Source organism: Squalius cephalus (assembly GCF_949319135.1).
Source record: "Squalius cephalus genome assembly, chromosome: 3".
NCBI lineage: Eukaryota > Metazoa > Chordata > Actinopteri > Cypriniformes > Leuciscidae > Squalius > Squalius cephalus.
The window spans coordinates 22969689-22991346 of NC_137124.1; the positions used below are offsets into that span (position 1 = coordinate 22969689).

The 21658-nt window shown below is 37.2% G+C and overlaps 1 protein-coding gene across 1 annotated transcript; it reads left to right on the top strand.

Moving 5' to 3' along the window:
• Nucleotides 1–4755: 4755 nt before the first annotated feature.
• On the top strand, nucleotides 4756–12537 carry paqr5b (progestin and adipoQ receptor family member Vb). The gene is made up of 7 exons (XM_079867954.1): nucleotides 4756–4875; nucleotides 5170–5297; nucleotides 7123–7328; nucleotides 8130–8256; nucleotides 9822–9918; nucleotides 10085–10229; nucleotides 11249–12537. The coding sequence occupies exons 1-7, from the start codon at nucleotides 4780–4782 to the stop codon at nucleotides 11506–11508; spliced, it is 1059 nt and encodes a 352-aa protein (XP_079724080.1). The 5' UTR covers nucleotides 4756–4779; the 3' UTR covers nucleotides 11509–12537.
• Nucleotides 12538–21658: the final 9121 nt, after the last annotated feature.

Below are 21658 nucleotides of genomic sequence, written 5' to 3' on the forward strand. Positions count from 1 at the left end.
ATATTTAAAGTGTACCAAAGTATACTTGTAATAGTTCCACTTTAGCACAATCAAATATACTTATGTATGTCTTTAGTTGGACCTCAGCACTATTTCTGGATAACTAAAGTGCATTAAGTACAAAATTAGTTGTTCCAATTTAGCAGACTTTAAGTATATCAATTTAGTATACCAACAGTACAATTGGAGGGTATTTACAGTGGGAAGAACAAGTATTTGATATACTGCCGATTTTGCAGTTTTTCCTACTTACAAAGCATGTAGAGGTCTGTCATTTTTATCATAGGTACTCTTCAATTGTGAGTGACGGAATCTAAACCAAAAATCCAGAAAATCACATTGTATGATTTTTAAAAAATTTATTTGCATTTTATTGCATGACATAAGTATTTGATCACCTACCAACCATCCGGCTCTTTCCGGCTCTCACAGACCTGTTAGTTTTTCTTTAAGAAGCCCTCCTGTTCTCCATATCATTCAACATCATTCTTTGGGGATGCTTTTAGGCAAAGGGGACAGGACGACTGCACCGTATTGAGGGGAGGATGGATGGGGCCATGTATCGCGAGATCTTGGCCAACAACCTCCTTCCCTCAGTAAGAGCATTGAAGATGGGTCATGGCTGGGTCTTCCAGCATGACAACGACTGGAAACACACAGCCAGGGCAACTAAGGAGTGGCTCCGTAAGAAGCATCTCAAGGTCCTGTAGTGGCCTAGCCAGTCTCCAGACCTGAACCCAATAGAAAATCTTTGGAGGGAGCTGAAAGTCCGTATTGCCCAGCGACAGCCCCGAAACCTGAGGGATCTGGAGAAGGTCTGTATGGAGGAGTGGGCCAAAATCCCCAGTGTGTGCAAATCTGGTCAAGAACTACAGGAAACGTATGATCTCTGTAATTGCAAACAAAGGTTTCTGTACCAAATATTAAGTTCTGCTTTTCTGATGTATCAAATACTTGTCATGCAATACAATGCAAATTAATTACTTAAAAATTATACAATGGGATTTTCTGGATTTTTGTTTTAGATTTCATCACTCACAGTTGAAGTGTACCTATGATAAAAATTACAGACCTCTACATGCTTTGTAAGTGGGAAAACCTGCAAAATCGGCAGTGTATCACTTGTTCTCCCCACTGTATATTAAGTTGCCTACATAAATATGTAAATATATTTGTAGTATACTTAGCATAAAATAAATGTATTTCAAATATATTTTGGCATATTTATTTTTTGAATAGGGTTTCAATTACAATATGAGCTGTTTTGGAATTCTCCACTTCAGTAGCACTTACACCAGGCTTTCCAGTTGTATTCTCATCTATTCTATTTCTTTTTCATATATCATTCGCCTGATTCATTTATTAATAACAACATGGTGTTTTTTTCTGGCTGTATCATTCCTATGATCCCTAGAAGAAAATGGCTTTATCCAATGTTCATAATTGTATACATCTTCTGGAAAGTTATGCACATTAGTGCATAAGACTCATTTGCTTATTTAACCATAGTATTTCAATAGCATTCAAATGTCTAATACAAAACAATTATCTTAATGTTTTGTGGTGGTTAATCGACTGTCTATTAGTTTTTTTGTGTTTTTTTTTTTACCTGTGGTGTACCTTTTTAAAACTCCACTTGTTCAGAGAAACACTCGCTCACCCAAACCTGCAATGCACAGGAAAAACAATTCCCAGACTAACACTGAACTGTCAAATATCAGTTTATTCTTGAGTGTTTCATTACATTCAACTCATGTCTGCCTCCCCGATGTCTGCTTGGTTTGCCATTGTAACAGGACACTGTGAGTGATGTGTGCTTTTGTGTCTGAAAGAGATTCCCACACACGCTTGTGTCATTTCCCATTTATGACCTAATACCTCAGCTTATGCAGAGTTCAGACTCTTCTCATCTGAGATGTTCAAATATATTTTACCCTTGGTACACTTACTGTGTCCGAGGTGACAAAAATATCCCTGCTGCAGAGCGAGACAGACAGATGTGGAGGCAGGAGTTGACGCTTGCATATTGTGCCAGTCTGGGGGGTCGTATAGGCCATGCCCATCTCTGCAGCACTGTTTGATTCGGTCTGTCTGCATCTGGCCTTCACACCGCTGCTGCTGATGTTTAATTATGCAGCAAGCAAGGCCGCACACACACATAACCCTGCTTACTCCCACAAACATCATCTCATGTTTGCCCTCCAGACGATACACACACAAACACACAGACACACTTAATGAAGCAGAAGAAAAGTGTTTGAGCTGAATAGAGAGAGAGGGGTAATGAGAGAGCTGCTGCAGTGATAAAGCAAATGTCCTTCTCTGCTAATCTAGGAACACTGGACAAGTGCCAGAGTTATGGCGGATATGTTTCTTAAATAGCCTTTTGCATCTCGATTCATTTGCAACCCTCTTCTTAAAAGATAAACTCCTGATAGGTTCAATCTAGACTAGTTGCACTTTATTTTACAGTACATGCACTTTCAATGTACTTGCAGTGTATTACCCACAAAAGTACTGAGTAGTGTAAAGTAACTACATGGGATAAGTCAAGGTTTAGGTGTAGGTTCAGGGTTAGTACCCAGTTATTACTCAGTTAGTGCCATTACTACAATAAGTACATATATGTTCATGTGAAACCGGACTGTAAGTAAAGTGCTTCCGACAGTCTTATAACATTAAATTGCAACATTCTTCATTTAAACTATTCAGTTTTGCTGCAGTTTAGTTCATCCCACATGAAGTATTTGAGTGGAGATAACATCGGTTTCCATCATGTGGAACCACTGTCCATGATTGAGTCAAGTTCAATCAGAGTTTTTATATATGTATATATGTATATGTATGTATAAATGTTTATATATATATGTATATATGTATATATGTATATGTATATATGTATGTATTTTATTTTTTGAGTGAGGGCTAATGGAGCTTTAAAAATAGCTCACATCAGTGGTGGAACAGGGAGCAATAATTTTTACCTCTTACCCTTATATATCTGTCCCTTTTAAATGCTGCCATCATGGGGTGACATTTGGCATTGCCGTTTAACTGTTGCATAACCACTAAAACTGCTTCACCCACACCTTCACTGTAATATTTAAACACCTTCTGTTGTAATATTTAAACATATTGTGCAATGTCTGCTTTACAGTCAACCATCATTTCATTTCAAAATCTGCACACCAAAATCACAACATGCCCACGTCCATACTCGTTTGACAGGATATGGTTGATAGTATATTATGTATCACATTTATCCAAATATCACACTTGATTTGCTGTAATTATTATTCTTGGGAGGTAGCAAGAATACCCCCCACCCTCTCTCTCTCTCTCTCTCTCTCTCTCTCTCTCTCTCTCTCTCTCTCTCTCTCTCTCTCTCTCTCTCTCTCTCTCTCTCTCTCTCTCTCTCTCTCTCTCTCTCTCTCTCTCTCTCTCTCTCTCTCTCCTTTATCCACCTTTGCCTGCTGTAATTGTGGTGTTATTCTAGGGATGGAGCAAATAAAAAAGCAGACAACAAAAGATAGAAATACATATAGGATGTTAATGATACTGACACACACCCCCTCTTCCCCCTCTCTCTCTTCTTTATCCACCTTTGCCTTCTAAGCCAAGTTCATTTTAGTTTACCACACTAACATAGGCCTACTATTCACTTCTGCCAAGGTAAGGGGTAAAAAATAATTTACCAATAATTACAGTTTGCTTAAGATTCGTGTTCTTGAATGGAAATAACGTTTCTGCATTGTCATTGGATTAGAACAGACAGAAGATTGACATTGACTGTTTTAGCATGTTACAATTAGCATTGTAAATATAAGTTATTGCACACTCTCCATTCATTACACACCTTCACCTGCACTTGCACTGACTGAAACTGCCTAAAACACCCCACCCTGAATGAGCAAGTGGGGTATGTCCCAGAACAGCACAACAAGCTCAGTTTTCCATGTATAGGTAGACTGGGGCAATCCAGTGACCTTGTTTGAAATATAATAATGCAAATCTTTGTTATTTTGTGCCAATCATGCATGATTAGCTTGAGTTCAAAAGTGAGAAAGGGGAACTAAAGAAGGAAAAAGCGGAAAATAGGATTTTTGTTGACATAATTCTTAAATATTTGTATTTGTCCTTAAATTGATCTTATATATGCTGCATCTATTGAGAAATATTATTACAATTTAAAATAATGTTTACTATTTTAATATGTTAGTTTATTCCTGTAATCAGTGTATTCAGTGTCACATGATCCTTCAGAAATCATTCTAATATGCTGATTTGCTGCTCTAGACACGTCTTATTATTGTCTATGTTGAAAACCGTTGTGTTGCTTTATATTTTTGTGGAAATCGTGAGACATATTTTTTCAGGATTCTTTGATGAACAGTTGATTTAAAATAGATTCTTTTCTTAGAACTTTTGATTTACTGAATGTGTTCTAAATACAAGTACTACATTTCTTTCAAAACATCTTACTGATCCCAAACTTTTGAACGTACTTCTATACGAGACTGTTGTGTACATGTTTGGAGTTAAACTCTCGGATTCTAAAACGATGTGCTTCTGAATAGTTCTTGTGAGCGTTCTCGCCTAGCTGGTGTGTCAGGTATGTGTGTGTGTTTGTGCCAGGTGTGTGTTTGTGCCAGGTATGTGTGTGTGTGTTGATGTCTGTAGGTGTGATGACAAGGGCAGGGCTAACCGGGCCAGTCTCTGGTCAGGTGGAGTGGAGGAGTGTCTGTATGTGCATTTTTCTCTGTATCGGCTGGTGTGTCTATGTATCTGCCTCTCTATCTGAGGGCCATTCATCTGGGGAACATGTTCAGCTTGATCAGACTACGGCGTGTCTTCACCGTCCACCAGGTGCCCAAAGTAAGTTCATTCATTTAACAAAACACAAAACTGATATTGTGAGATTTGAACTAGTGTAAGGTATTCTTTAAGTAGCCTAGATAAACAGAAGGAAAGAATCACTGGATTTGTATTTTCTTTTATTACTGTGCAACCTGATGTGCAACAGTTTGAAGGTCTGTAGCCAAACATATCATCATATTCATATTAATGCTTTGCGTTATTTTGTTGGCTTGATATTTTACCTGTAGAAAGAGCTGGTTTGTCTTTATCTTACTAAATGAGGATTTTCTGTGTTTTCTTTTCCCATGGTAGGCATTTCATGAGGACAGTATCATCTCTGGATATCGACACCCTCGTAGTTCGGCCACAGACTGTGTGTTGAGTCTTTTTCAGCTGACCAATGAGACCCTCAATGTCTGGACACACTTTCTTCCAACATGGTATGTTATCTCTCGTGCTTGCTTTCTCTCTATGTATGCATAACGTCCTCTATTTGCCACTTTCTCAGTATGGCTTTTACAATAAAACTTGTTATCTCATAACTCACAGACATAGTATAAACTTACACAACTACAGTGATACAACCCTGGGTTCCATGGCAAAAGTATGGGTGTGTATCCATGTGCGGTGCGCTGAGACTTACAGTAGTTTGAATTGAGATCCTCCACAGTGGATTCTCACGTCCCTCACCGAGTGTTAACCCAGCCGAGTCGTTCTCAGGAGAAGGTCTACCATCACTGTTAATGAGTTCCTGGCGTAATTCTCACCAGAGCTTTCTCCAGACGTAAACATGTCGAGAGCTGCTTATGCCACCTTTGATTCTTTAACCTGTGTCAGTCTATGTGTCTTTGTTGTAAACATTTTGGAGTGGTAATTTACTATATTAGCTGTAATGGTCTGTTATAAGCTGTTATAAGTGTTTTATTTTAGATAAATGCCTGCTTGTTGTCATTGCATTGCTTAATTTTCCAGACAACTTCCATCAAGGTCTGTGAACAGAACTGAGATCATTCAAAACCTTATTCACTCATTCAGTTATTACATAAAATGTCTCAATCCAGCCTCATGTTAAACAATGCTCTGCAAAAAGTCACAGACATGCAAATGCTAACTTTTTCTTGGGCATGTAATAAATGGAACACATTTAATAATGAATATTATATTATTTTTATATTAAAAAAATGCTACATCTTATAAACGTATACAATCGTTTAATTATTATTTTTAAATAACTACTCCGTACTGGCAAATTCCTGCATGATAAAATGCTTCAAATCTTCTTGCTTTGAATAAAAGCATCTGCTAAATTATTAAATGTAAATGTAGTTCACAGCAAAAACACATTGCCATTACTCGTCTATTTAAAGTATGCCATATCTCAAAGCTAACACATCCTCTGATCCCACACAATGGTTAAATACACAGTCAACTGACAGTAAATCAATAGGACAAAACTTGGAATCTGTAACTTGACTCCGTGTTAATGTTTGGTTATATTAAACTCTCTGATCCCTCTAAAGCAAACAAGAGTAAATCAGACATGTAAAATTCATCACTTAAGAATCCTGAGATTTAAAACCTAGATTTAGTACAACACCTTGTAATATCAAGCCAGGGCTGACATTGCTAAAGCTCTGATGCTCTTTGTATGAAGGGAATGTTATGTTCACGTGGATATAGCAAACCAATACAATTTGAATGTTTTTTCTTTCATAAAAAAATCCTCTTTGTGACTGCAATCAATATTTGTTCATTTTTAATCTCTAATGACTGCAAGACAAAAGTTGACTGGGGTTCATGGGAACACTGAATGTAAGGAGTCTGTGCCATCTGTATTAATTCTTATCTTTACTGTATAGCTTAAAACAAGCTTTACCGGTGCTCTTTACAGACCTATAGTAACTGATAAGACTGTTTGTTTCTGCATCCACCTGTCAGACACATCCTTAGTAACAAACTCTGCGAGCAAGTCAGGGCAGGTTAAATAGTTCAATACAATCTTCTTACTGGCCTTTGTCATCCTAATCTTTTGTTCACTTGCCAAGATATAGATTCTGTAGTTTCAATATCAGCTATCTGGTGTGGAAACCATGCAAGAAATTGTCCGTCCAGTCTTTCTGTGGAAAAGAGAGGAAAAAGTCAAAGGACTGAAAATGTATATTTGAAATCTCATGCATAGAATGTTGATTTCCACTTTTTTGTTGTGAGTTGCAGCATTGCAGAGCTGTCAACATCATTGTCTGCCTTCTCCCATCTCTCCGTCAGGTATTTTCTTTGGAAGTTGATGACAGTGTTGTTGATGGAGGATGCGTGGTATAATGAGTACACATGGCCTCTGCTGGTCTTCTTGTTCTCCTGCTGTGTGTATCCACTGGCCTCCAGCTGTGCCCACACCTTCAGTACCATGTCTACCCGCTCTCGCCATATCTGTTACTTCTTTGACTATGGAGCACTCAGCCTGTACAGTCTCGGTAAGAGAGGAACACACAGACACATTCACTTAAACACTATTAGTTCCTTGGCTTGTTATGGGAAATATTGCCATAAAGACAAAGTTCAAACTTCAAGGTTGTGCACTGCATATATTTAAAAGACACAATGGATTTCTGACACAATTAACGCAAATTTACATTACACAACCATATACAAAGTACATCAATTCTGTACATTATTTCCAGGAATGACCTGACCCAACACAGATAATTATTACAAAATTTGGCCAATAACTAATAAATGTCCGAAATCTAATATGTTTTGTGTAAATAAATAAAAACTAAAATGCTAGAAACTAAAATCAACCATTTTAAATCACAATGTTATAATAGTATGGAAAAATAGATAGTTATTATCTAAAGCTCACTTAAATGATTAGTTTTTAAAGTTAAAATTTAAGTGGGCTTTAGATGATGGCAAAATGATAAATGATCTAAATGATAAAATGAGAATAGACAGTCAAATGAACAGATCAATTTAGAAATCTCTAATATCAGCCAATAACTGGTATGGTATTGATATACTGTATTTTTTGCATATCTAATCATTTTGAACAGAGTAATCTTCATTTAATATTATGTCTATGAATAAATTCAATAGGTAAGTAAAGTACATACAGTAAGTACAATACAGACAAATTGTGACTATTATTAACTAATAAGTAGTATTTATGTGTCTTAATAAACAAAGCAAAAAATGAACACATTTTCACACGTCATTACCAAATCCTCCCCACCACACTGAGATGTATTTATGTGACTGATGGTATGTTGATGCAGGTTCAGCCATCAGTTACTCTGCATATGTTTTTCCTGACTCGTGGGTGAACAGCACATTTCATTCCTACTACATTCCTGTAGCTGTACTAAACACCATCCTCTCAACCAGCATGGCCTGCTACTCCAGGTAAGGCTCCTCGCTAACAAACACGCCACAAGTTACAGTGAATACAGAAATGCAGTTTGCATAATTGCGGGTTACGTATAGGTGTGGAACAACCTCTAATAATCATTACACATTTAGGGTGACTTTTAGGGTAAATGTATACTAAATGCTACTAAAACACACTAATTTTTCTAACACAATTTACATATATAATTCAAAAACTTAGTAGGAAATATAATTGGTGAATCATTTTTGTCAATCTGTTTATTTAATTGAGTCGTTTGTACTAACTGATTCACTAGAAAGAATCACTTCCAAGCGCAATGACTGCGTTCGGAATAGTGTTCACTCTCTGAGCAGGTACTTTTCGTAACTACGCTGTCATTATCATGTGACCAACCAGCATCAGTTGCATCGCTTCACTGCTTTTCACAACTCCTCTCCTGTGGCCTCATGGGATAGTAAAAAAGTTCAAAATCTCAACCCGAAGTATTAGGTCATTCGGGGACTGTTTGTTTACTGTTTAATGAATATGAATTTGGACATACTACTCTTTCCACATATTTTTCATGCAGTACTGTATGCATAGTCACATGCAGCCTATATATTAGAGAGGACTGTTTCCCTAAAATGAATCGACTTGAGACAGAGGACCGTTTAGATGAGTGTTTTCCTCAGATCAGATATTAGCAATGTAGAGCTTGATCATACATTGGTACTTGTTGGATAAAGTTGTTAATGGAAAAAGTTAAACTACTATGAAAATAGCTTAATCGTGCTACTGTAGTTAAGTTGGTGTACCCTACCTTTTAGTGTAACTCCCCAACACTTACGCAAATAGCACCATAAAAGAAAATCTTCTACATTTTAAATAACAACATAATATGTCTGTGCTACAGTTACTTGTTATAAACATGATACAGCATGGCAGCTTCATAGATTAATAATATTTTAATTTCCGCTTTTTTTTTGCTAAGGCTTGGCCTACCATTCCTACACTATAACCATGACATCGATGAAAGGTAACATAATGTAACATAACCCAATAAACAAATGCTCTATAATATTATCAATGGAAAACACTTCCACCACATGTGGTTATGTATTATTCTGATTTATACCATGGTCTGCGTGAATACTCGATTCTGGTTGGCTGCAGGGTGTCCGTTAAAAAGTGATAATGTACACCTAAATAAACCGTCAGGCGTAACCAAGGAAACCAAGTTATTGTTTGTAACTTGTAACTTTAGATTTCGATTGTAAAACTAATTAAAATATAAACTAATGTTTTAAAAATGTGTTATTTGGCAAGTGACCATGGTATAAGCGGGTTAATCCCCTTCGAGCTGTCCATTGTCAGGTATTAATGGACTTCGGCGGAGGCAACCGTCCTCGCGCCTCGATTCACGCCTCGCCGTCTTCCATTAAAACCTGATAATGGACACCTCGTCGGGCATTAACCCTTACATGAACAATCACCCACTTCTGTCTGCTACTAACAATTACATAACACCTCACCTCTGACACTGAAACTGATGTTAGCATTACTGAACATAAAAATATGTCTTTCACTTCCTACCTTTCAGATTCTCGGAGAAACCGAGCCCAAGGCTGAGTAAGGTGTTTCGAATTCTTGCCTTTGCCTACCCTTACCTGTTTGACAACATTCCTCTCTTCTACAGGGTAAGTTTCAGCATACTGCACAGTACATAATTCTGCCTACCTGTTTTTAAACATACTACAGTTCAAGTGATGTTTATGCATGTTACATATTTATAGTAACTTTAAAGTGAATATGTATACACTTCATGGTGTGACCTGTAATTATTTTTGTGTTGCCTCTTTCCAGTTGTTTCTGTGTGTAGGTGAGGGTTGCACTAATAATGAAGCAAACTCCATTCATGTTCCCCATATATTGTTTGCATTTCTAACCGCCTTCCTGTTTGCAACCCACTTACCTGAGAGACTGGCACCTGGACGCTTTGACTACATAGGTAAGTGATGAAAACATAAATATTTTGTACAGCGTGTATCTGTGCTATGTATTTGTGTATATTTCATACATTATCTCTTTTAAGAAGACCCTATGGGTGTGAACTAGTTGATTACCGATGGTTTTTAGAATACAGACAGTCTGAATTATAGTGAATGTTAAATTATCAAGTTTAAGTTTCAAAGTTTACAAAGAAAATTCAGAAACCATACTTGAAGCTGCAGTATGGACTTTTTGCTTCTCTATCGCCATCTCTGTTTGAAACATCAAATTGCAAGTTGTCGGAATGATCAGCCCTGGTTGTCGCAATCCAGTCAAAAACCATGCCAATATTTACCCTCATTTTAGCACGGGCTCTGTCGCTTTCCCTTGGTTTTGTTTAGCAGTTTCTTGGTTTTGACAACAGAGGATTAACCAGATGTCAACAATGATTATCGTTTAGACCTTTCTATTAAAAGCAGCCATCTAGATGCCAAGTTTATATCTGAAACAACTGCATCCTCAGCACATGCCATTTAGTACTCAGGTCTTTTTTTCTTCTGTAAACGGATGTTTTTAATTTATGCATTTATTTATTTTTACATTTACAGTTACATTTTTGATGTCTGATTGTTTTTTTGTTTTTTTTATTGTTTTTTTTTTTATTGAGTGTTTATCTATGTTGTTGTGAAAAAGTCAATAAATAAATCATATATATTAAAAAAAACATATGTGACGTAGCCACGCGAAGGCAAATGACCTCAAACTGACATTTCCTGCGAAATCAGACCTGACAGCTTAAATTATAAATCATTTTTATAAGCTCACCGTTGTGAATCGGTAAGCTAGAGAGACGGTTTTGAACACTTATGTCGTATGTACTTGCTCAATAACAGATTTTTGTTATTTGTTAACCAAAAAAGTTACATATTGCAGCTTTATTTCAAGAAAATGACTCTTTAACACAGGTCCACAGGTGTTTCTTTAGCATATCTTCATTCAGTGTTTCTCATGTGAATGGCTCTCTTCTGACCCCTACAGGCCACAGCCATCAGCTCTTCCACATATGTGGAATAATTGCAACACACTTCCAGATGAAGGCCCTTGAAACTGACATGGTGCTTAGACAGTCACAGCTGCTGGTCACTGCTCCACCTATTACCTTTAACAACACATTTGGAGCAGCTCTGGTCTGTGTGTGCATCAGTCTGGGGATCATATGTCTTCATATTCTACCTCTACTGTACAGCCACCCAGATACACACCCAACAAAGAATGAAGGAAAGAAATGCAAGCACTAAAAATCTCCTTAAAACAAGGAGTCTCTGAAAGATTCATTGCAGTCTTGCACAAGTTACCAAAGTTATTATAAAAGATATCTAGGACACTCTTACTAGATATTACATTATTAAAATCCTCAAGAGGGGTTTGTTTGTTTACTAAAGCTATGCAACCTGAGACCGGAAAGAGTAATGAATGTGTTAACTGCATGAACACTACTTCTCAGGGGAGAGCAAAAAAGGCACTGAATCTCAGGACAATATAAGTCATGGGTGTAGTGTATAGAAATACACTCACTGAATAAGTGAACAATCATGATTAGGTTTACAGTATCGAACTTGAAAATGTTAATGTAGAGTAAATTCAAAATGTATATAAATGATTCAATAACCTACTGTAATCCATGGACTAAAATTGGTGAATTTTAGTGAATCGGTTCATTTAAATGAATTGTCCGTCCAACTAAGCTGCATATGAAAGAGAGGATCAGTTGGGATGACCTGATTCACTAGAATGAAACAAACTCTCCTATGATACATATGAGAGAGGAACATTTGGAATGAACCGATTTCACTAGAATGAATCAGACTTAGGAATGAGAGAGAAGGAACATTTAGGTGGGTGCGTTTTATTTTAATTTTTTTAGACATTAAAAAACAGTGATGTAGTTTTAGGTTGTAATCTCTGGACATGCAGTATATTAGGTCAATGGGAGGCTGTGTTTGGTCCCATTTCTTTTATGATGTACAGACAAACACACTCGTATACCCAGATCACAGACCTCAACAAATGAACTAACACTGTTGTAAGAAAAAAAAAATTAAAAAAAAATAGCAATGTGCCAAATCTGCCAAAGTCCACCACAGGGACAACAATGATTTATCATACTTATTTCTTTTTTGTAAAACTGCATAATGCTTTACGTGAGATCAACAAAAAATAGTGCGGGTGTATTACATATTTTCATAGCATGAGGTCACACCTTGTGTAGCCAAATCGAAACTATTTATTGTTTCCAGGATTCTTTATAATAAAATATTTATTTCTTATCAGCCTAGTCCTGTTTTTATTCCTAATTGAGACATAGCTATTTTTATAAAGGTGATGCAAAGAGAAGTATATTTTATATGCACTGCCCTCTACAGCCTGCAAGCAGCAATAAACACGTTCTGAGTTGATAAGGGAGATATATGACAGAAAGTGTGACAGGCTTGTCAGGTTAAGTTTCTGTATACATCTACTCAAAGCTCGAAATGCCCACATGTTCGACGGAGGAGTGGTGGCAGTAAAGCATTTGTATTGGAACTAACAAAGGCCTATTTGTTTATGATGTCATATTGTATTTGCTTATCAATGGGGACACATTTGATAATGAACAGCCCTTCTCAGTATATATCTGAAATTTACTAGGCTAAAGTACACAATGTAGTCCATTATTTGCCTTTTTTTTTCACTTTACACATAGAACAGACAGATAAAAATTCAAAGCATAGATAACAAACTGGAATATACAAAAGCTTAAAACAATCAAGTGAAAGGTAACCTAAAAATGTGTTTTTAGATTAGATTTAAAAATGCATAAATTCTGTGCATCTCTAATATTAGAAGGAAGTGTGTGCCACAAATGGCATCCAGCTCCTCCTCTCTGGACATCTAATGGAGTGGAGGGATAGAGTTGTGGGTAGGATTAGGGTGTGGTTGGATATTCTAGCTCCACCCATCAGGCCCAAATTACATATGCTCCTCCTCACTGGACGTCTATCAAGACGTAATACTAAAGAGCTAGACATAAGCTCCACCCATTTGCTCTGCATGCCTGACTCTACAGATTGCAAGCGTATCTGTGGGACAAAAGACCAGCCGCAAATGACGCTTGGGAGTATATAAAATGAAAAGGGCAGACAGAGACAGAGGGGCTAGACTATGCCATGCCTTATATGCAAGCATAAGAATTTTAAAATCAACATGGAACCTGACCAGGGGCCAGTGCAAGGACTTCAAAATTGGAGTGATGTGCTCATTTGTCCTGACTCCAGCCAGGATAATAGTAGCTGAATTTTGCACACATAGCAATTTGTTAAGTGTTGTTTTAGGGACCCCTGCAAGAACTAAGTTGTAGTAGTCAATGCTAGAAAAAACAAAAGTATTGATAAGCCTTTCAGCCACAGTAAAGGATAGCATAGGGCGTAGTCTAGCAATATTTCTGAGATTAGAAAAGGAAGTCTAAATTTTGCACATGTGGATCAAAAGTATAACTCCATCCATGTTTAATATTAGTGAACCAGCATTGCAAAGCTGACGAGGAGAAGAGCCAATGAGCATAATCTCAGTCTTATGAGTCTTAAGATACAGAAAATGTTGGGTCTTAAATATTTTTTTATCTCAGAAATGCAGTGTGAGAGGAAAGAAACATCCACATTTTGACCAGGCTTTGAGTGGACACAGGGGCGTGTCTAGAGGGGGGGCACGGGGTGGCACCGGCCCCCCCTGGAATATGATTGGCCCCCCCTGGTGCCCCCCCAACATCATTGGGCTAGATTTACTGTCAACATGACAATGCCCAACGCCATTGGATCAGAGCGCTGTCAATCACTGCTTGATTTGCGATTCGCAAAGCAGAATCTCTGGTCCGCGTTTTTCAAACAGGAGTCAGGAGAGAGACACCTCGACATGTCACTGTTTATGGTATACACACTCAATTACAGTATATTATATTGTTAATTTCGTTGACTAAAAATGTTCGCCATTATTTTCGTCAACGACATTTTTTCACAGACGAACACGAGACAACAATAACTATATCAAAAACAGTTTTAAATGACGACAACTATAAAAAATAGACGAAAATGTTAGGGAGGGACGATTGGGTAAGAGATCCAGTCAGAACTGATTTGCGTTTGTGGTAGATGCGCACATTTGAATTGTAACGTGCTGATCTACCCAGCGGCACACGAGTTGGAATGCGCTTGATATGCTGCATGTCTCACAAATCGTTCAAAAATGTAAACGTCTGGGAGAAAGAGAAGGGCAGACATATGGACAGATCTGAATAAGAGTGACGACGCGAAAGAGAGCTTTATTCGGTATGTTTTTCTGTACGAACACACACAAACGCGACCCGAAGAGTGCAGCCCTGCACATAGACAGCTAAGCGCGCTGCGCGCAAAAGATTGAATTGAGCTCTCTTTCGCGTCTGAATGGACAAATACACACAACATGTCCGTTTTTGAGAGTATTCACGTAAACACAGTCGGTTATGTCTTTACAGAACGTACAGTTGTGAGAATATCGGATGTGCATTAGCAGTGCAATTGGATCTGCACACTCGGTCTTAAAGTGACAGTGCGTAATAAACCTAATGCCTTCAGTACACTTAATATTGTTCAAACAACAAAATAAAAAGAGAAAAGCATTCACTGCTCTTTAATAGCTTTAATAAAGATTAATTATATTTAATTTATACAAATAAATATATCTGCTTGAAAGAATAAACAATGATGTAAGTAAAGACTGCATAATCATTAATTGAAAAAAAAAAAGACTGTTCTAGGCCTACTTTAGGAGAAGATTTTCCAGTTGAATTTTCTGATTTCCCATGGGCCCCCCCTCACTGGTTCTTGGTCCCCCCTGTGCCCCCCCATTTAAAAAATCCTGGAATCGCCCCTGAGTGGACATAAATCTGAGTATAGATGACAAAAGTGATAATTAAACCTGGGTGATCTTACAAGCAACCAAAGAGGAAATATATAAATGTTAAAAAGTAAGGGGCCTAAAATTGAACCCTGGGGGACACCAGTATGGACAGCGCTAATTCAGACTCATTAAAACAAACTGGTGGCAAACAGATGTAAGATCTAAACCAGGTTAAAACAGTCTCAGAAACACCAAAGACAATTTCAAGACAGTTAAAAGGTTGTGATTGACAGTATCGAAAGCGACACTAAGATCAAGAAGGTTAAAGATGGATAAAGAACCAAAATCTTAAGCTTTTTTTGTTATGCTTTTTTGGAACTGGGTTTACATCAGTAGTTTTCAGTGCTACTGGCACAACACGAGCATTTATAATGCTGAGAACAGCCAAAGAGGAAAAACAAGATTTAAATAAGCTGTTAGGGAGGGGATCAAGTGTTTAAGTGATGGCTTTCATATGTAATACCTCCCTACTAAGCATAACAGAGTCAATTTGAGAAAAATTAGAGAAGGATTTGCCAGAGTAACAAGGCAAGCAGAGTTTTGTTTGTTTCAATGCTTAAAAAGGTCTTGCTAAACTGGCACATTAATCAAAAAACCCAAACGGCAAAAATCTGAGTAGGCCTAAATCTCCTTGCATCTATCTAACAAGGACACACAATATGTGATTAAATTGTTGTAATAATTGCCAGTAGTGGCATAAAAAGTATTCTTCATATCTTTGTTACATATTGTACAGTTGAGCTGATTATTTAGATTCATCTCAGTGACTCGATTTTTTTTATTCACTGATATGTTTTCAGTAGCCGTTCTTTATTTTACCTTACCAGTAGGTGGCGACCAGTGCATATCTTTTTGCAGAATTTAGTAACTGAATATTTAATTCACGTCCTTCATAATTTAAACAATTCTGTTTGTCTTTTTGTAGGCTATGTCCAACTTTATGTACAACTAAGATGCTTACAAAGTTTGCTATGTGTTAGTATATTTATTATTTGGTTTAAGAGCTCAGTTTGGATTCACGCTTTGAGTACTTGATTTGAGATGTGTGTATAATTTGACAGACTGCTTTTGAATATGTAGCATATGATTAAGGGGAATCTACCTGCCCTTTGTGTGTATGTGTGCGTGTATGTGCCTCACGTCACCACCCCACCCCACACATACTCTTTTTGTCACATGGTTTACTGTGCACACACTCTGACTGATGCTGTTTGCTCAGCATTCTGCTTTGTTGGCAGAAGATGAAAAATGACTAAATAAATTGTGAATCGCAAACACACATGCTGACAAAAGCACACATAAACACATTTGACGGTATATTTTAGTGCCCCACTAAGAACGGCTTGTTGGTGGAGATTTAACTGCTGTTCTCACACTCACGCATTCAAAGAGGCTTGATGAAATGACAGCTTGAGATCTTTATGCAGTATTTGTATGTGTTTGTTTTGTTCAAGTACAAAATGGTATGAATGGTTTGCTGGTGAGGAAATCCCCCAAAAAATTATGATCAAAATTAAAATTTAAAAACTTTCCTTGACAGAGAATATTGATCATTTATAAACTAACCTAGGCAATTTCCTCAAGGACATCGGGATTAATCTGACTTCAAAGGCTTTGCAATTAGAAATCCCATCAGCAGGGGGCAGCATAGGACAGTGTTTGTTATCTTGTAGACAAATAATAAGGTTGCATAATTAGTAATTATTTTAGCATTAATAATCTCGTACACTTTTGAACAAATTCTCTAGAATATAAGATATCCTTTACTCCAGTTTTAATAGGTGCTAATTTATCTTCAAAGTCCTTATTCATGACATGTAGGAACTGACATCCTGTCATGTTTGATCAGGGAACAGGGAAACAGCTGTCAGTTCTTCCTCTGCTCCATAGTCTCACTGTTCCAAGACCTCCTTGTAATAATATTGACCTTCCCTGTACTGTTTGCTCAGGCTGCCTTTAAACACAGCACCGGCAAATATCACACAGGGCTGCCGCTGTCTGCAGCACCATTTCACTCTCACACTCGCTAATTACTGCCTAAATAGCCTCTTATCTCCCTGTGCTGCCTGTTTGTGTTAGCACACAGCACACACATTTGGCCACTTAAATATCTACTGAAGCATTGTGATAAATATGACTGATTGACTCTTCAGTGTCTGCCAGCTGGGTGTTTTAATTTCTCATGTATTTGAGGGGTTTAGGAACTGAATTCAGAGACAACAGATACATAATGTGGTGGATGACATTTCAAAACAACAACGGTTATAATTAAACTGATTATAATAGGCCTTCATCATGCCCTGCCTCACCAATTGTAAAATGCTAAAGAGATGAGTTAGCATATTTTATTGCTTACTCTATGGATTCATTTGAGTTGAATTATTTCGAGTGACCCATTTGATCAGTATCACTCAGGTAATTTGCATTCCAGTAGACTATATGCTGGATTTGCTCCAGAAAGCCACACTGCTGGTCCTGACGCTCTGTGTTTGTGCACGTTGATAGATTCAGTTTGGCTGTGTTTGTTTAGCCCTTAGCTCACTACTCATATAAAAGCCTAGGACTCAGCGGTGATAGAAAATATATCCCCATCGCTTTCCTGCCCTCTCTCTGTTTTTCCTAATTACACAGTGTGTGTTTGTACAGCCAGCATGATGTTTTGAAAGTACACAAGCAGGTTTTGAAGCTTTTGTTGGACTTGTTTCCTGTCTTCTCATTCAGAGGCTGCTTTCACCTGTTAAATGGAACAAATCCCATGAGTGATTGGTGCAATGTTTCATTCTCAGGCTCCGTCAGGATAACTGTCACAGCTGTGGGCCAGCGCGACAAAGAGAACAGGTGTGTGTAAGTGTGGAACAACAGTTATGAAAATTACTGCAGAGAAGCTTATTCAGTGTAGATCAGTGTTTTTTTTTTTTTTTTTACTCCCATTGTCCACAACAATATTTAAAAGCCCATGACTTTTCCAGTCATTTGTGATTTACTGAATAATAAGGAAAATATTTTTAAAAATATTTTTTTAGTACTATTATTTTTTTACTCATTCACACATTAGTTCTTTCAGCCTATTTTAATGCTTGCTTTGTCATCCTGAGGCCCCGGTAGTGTAGTTCCTTTAGCTTAAACAGTGGGTGTTTGCACTAGAGAGGGTTTGATTCCCATGGAATTGAAGGTGCATTAAAAGATGCTTGGATAAAAAGTGTCTGGCAAATGCATACACATAATGTAAATGTAAATGCAAAATAAACAGGGTTTGAGAAATGCTCTCTACATGCAATACACAAGTTGAAATGCACAATATATTTGTACCATGCTGAGTACAGAATGATATTAGAGATTTTTTATTAATCAGTTTTATATATCGGAAATATAATTGTGCATGCTCATTTTCCCAGTTTTTTCATTTATCTGTCTCTGCCATCATCTAGTGCTCACTAAAAGGTAATTTTTTTTTTATTATTATTATTTTTTTTTTTTTTTAAAAGAAGCAAAAATAGCAAATAACTGTGTACATGAATTATGTGTTTGTTAGTGCCAGACAGAGGCTCTGCATGTATGAGCATATTACCTTGGCAGTATTATCACACATCATAATGAATTTTTGAGCAAACCCCATAACTCTTTCTAATCTCTGGGCTACAGATATCTGACTGGCTGCCTGTTCTGAACTCCACTGTGTATCTTTACCCCAATCACAAGCAGCTGTGACTATTTAGTGGGCAGGAAACCACCAAAAGCAGATAATTCTCCATTTATAACTTCTGGTTCGCTCTGTTTATTTTCTTGTTGAGTGAGTCAATCCTGGCTGTTCCGTTAGCTGGCATGTGTTGACCAAGAGCCGTTGTGTGCTGTCCTCTGTGTTGATTGCTGGATATTGAATATCCTTGAGCTAATATCAGGCAGACCTAGCTTGCTTTCCATAGTCATTTGTCTAGTGAGGCAAACCACAAGTCTTATTTTAACCACCTCTGAAAGGGTTTGCTTTAAGTGGCTTGTTAAAAAAGGGAAAAGGAAAAGCATGAAAACGTTGGGGTTTTCGAGGCAAACCATAATAGGGCAAGCCACCAAGTATACCAATTAGCCAACAACGCTAACTGTCAGAGTGACATGGGGACAGAGCTGTGAGAGAGAACGGCACAGAAACCAGACACAGACCACACAGAGCAGCAAAGCACTGTGGGACATTCACAGGAAAGCCCAAATTAGATGAAAAACATCAATCTAAATTATGTTTGAAGCATAAAGCACATATCCAAGCTGACAATTCAAAAGAAAAATGAACATGAGAGGTAAATATAGCAGGAAACAATACTGCGAGACTGCACACAGTCAATCAAGATGACACTTTAGAAATGTTTAAGTGTCACCTCAGTGACAGAAGAATAATTGTTTGCCAAAACTGGAACCACTGAACAGAACACACATGAGGTGATTGGCATTTTTAATGTGCAGTCCCTAGTGTAGCAGAACCTGATTTCACCAAGTACAAAATGTTCCTGGATCAACATCTTTGTTGATCCTGAACAACATTATAATCAACCAATCAGATTTAAGGGACAAGTTTACAATGTATGTCAAGTTTAGGCTTACAATCAGGGTTTGGTGCTTCTACATCAGTGTTATTCACCTATCATTTCCCTGATTTTAGGGATAAATTATGGGTAGGGATGGGGTTAGGCTAATGTTGTTTCTGGATCAAAAAAAATATGTTGACCCAGGAACGCGTCTAACTCGGCAAAATCAGGTCACTGTAGTATTCTCTTATGAAGTGAAAGGACCCTATATATGCAGTGGACTCAGAGGTCCCCTTCTCTGTGGAGAATATTAAAGAGTTATTAAATTAATCTTTGATTAGTGGCGCATGTTATTGTGGAGGACAGATTTGCGGTGAATGAAGCTGTTAGGCTGTCGCTAAGCCGATTTATTAAGGTCACCAAATAAACCTTACAAGCTGTTTTTATTTTACATAATTAAAGTGAAATGTACTTTCCATGAAATCTGTTTCTATATGACTCCTTTTTGTTTTCATATTTTGAACAAAGTCCATGTCAGTGTAAACTATTAATGAAGTCTTTATCCAACTGACAGTGAAAGCTAACCTAACCTTGAGTAAAGTAATTAACATACTTATTTTTAATTTCAAAGTAATTAAATATTTTGTCAGAATAGAAAAATTTGCACATTTAAAAATAACATTGTTGCGTGGATGAACGAGTCATTCGAAAAAGTAGATCACAGAGTATGAAGTTCATTTCAATTAACTGTAAAAGTGAAGACTGCATGACAACACTTTACAATAACGTTCAATTTCTTAACATTTGTCTAAACATATAAACTCTAAACTAATAATGAACAATATTTTACAGCAGTTATTAATCTACAGGTTAATGTTAACTTTTAGGCTACATGTACTACCATTGTTCAAATTTCAAATCACAGTATATCTTAACTAATTAATGACAAGCTGTGGTTTAATATAAAATAAACATTTAAATAATGCTGACACACAAGTAAGATGGTGTCTGACCCTCTAATTTTAGTTTATGTGGCTGTTTAAGATCATTATCGCAATTAGGTGATTTCGACTTGTAAAAAGCTTTCATGTCCTCGTAGCGCTCGAAATTACAATTTCTTAACCATAAAAGAACCTTAGTTTTTGGTTTGTACAATGTTATTGCAACGTTCCCCTAACGTTATCCTCTAATGTTCCCCTAATGTTATATTCTAATGTTTCCCTAACGTTATCTTGTAACGTTCCCCTAATGTTATCTTCTAACGTTTCCCTAACATTATAATCTAATGTTCCCCTAACATTATCTTCTAACGTTCCCCTAACGTTAAGTATTCACTGAATTCACCATTATGTAATGTAGTAATGTAGTTTGTCTAACCAATATTATCACTTAAACATGTTTTCTATATAAATATTTTGAAACAAATTTCCATGACTTTTCCAAAACTTTTCCAGGCCTGGAAATTGCCATTTTAAAATTACATGACTTTTCCAGGTTTTTCATGACCATACAAACTCTCTATTTCATAAGCTATTAACATATGAACATATAGATTGTGCATGCAGATTCAATTTCACATACAACTGAACCACATGCTCTCCACTTTCAGGGTGTAAGGAAAATGTGTTTTTTTATGAATTATAGATTCTATCCTAAATTTGATGGAACCTGGCAAATTGATGACTGTAATATATATATACTAGGCATGCAGAGTGAGAAGGGGGTCTCCAAATTGAGCGGGTGGACTCAAATGATCCTGCACTGGGCCCGCAGCCCGAGTCAGCACGGATGGTGCTGCTGGAAAGAGGGCATCTGTGTTGTGGGAGTCCACAGTGACACAATCACTGGGGACAGAACTCACTGATCCAGGGCTGGAATTCAGCCTCATTTAGCCAACAGTATAAACACTTAATCCAGCGTGAGATTTCCAGGCCCCGATGGGTCAACAGTTTAGCTCTTTATT

Coding starts and splice junctions, on each gene's coding strand:
- paqr5b (XM_079867954.1), top strand. CDS start 4,780: ATGTATCTGCCTCTCTATCTGAGGGCCATTCATCTGGGGAACATGTTC. Junction 5,298..7,122: donor ACACACTTTCTTCCAACATG/GTATGTTATCTC, acceptor TCTCTCCGTCAG/GTATTTTCTTTGGAAGTTGA. Junction 10,230..11,248: donor TGGACGCTTTGACTACATAG/GTAAGTGATGAA, acceptor TGACCCCTACAG/GCCACAGCCATCAGCTCTTC.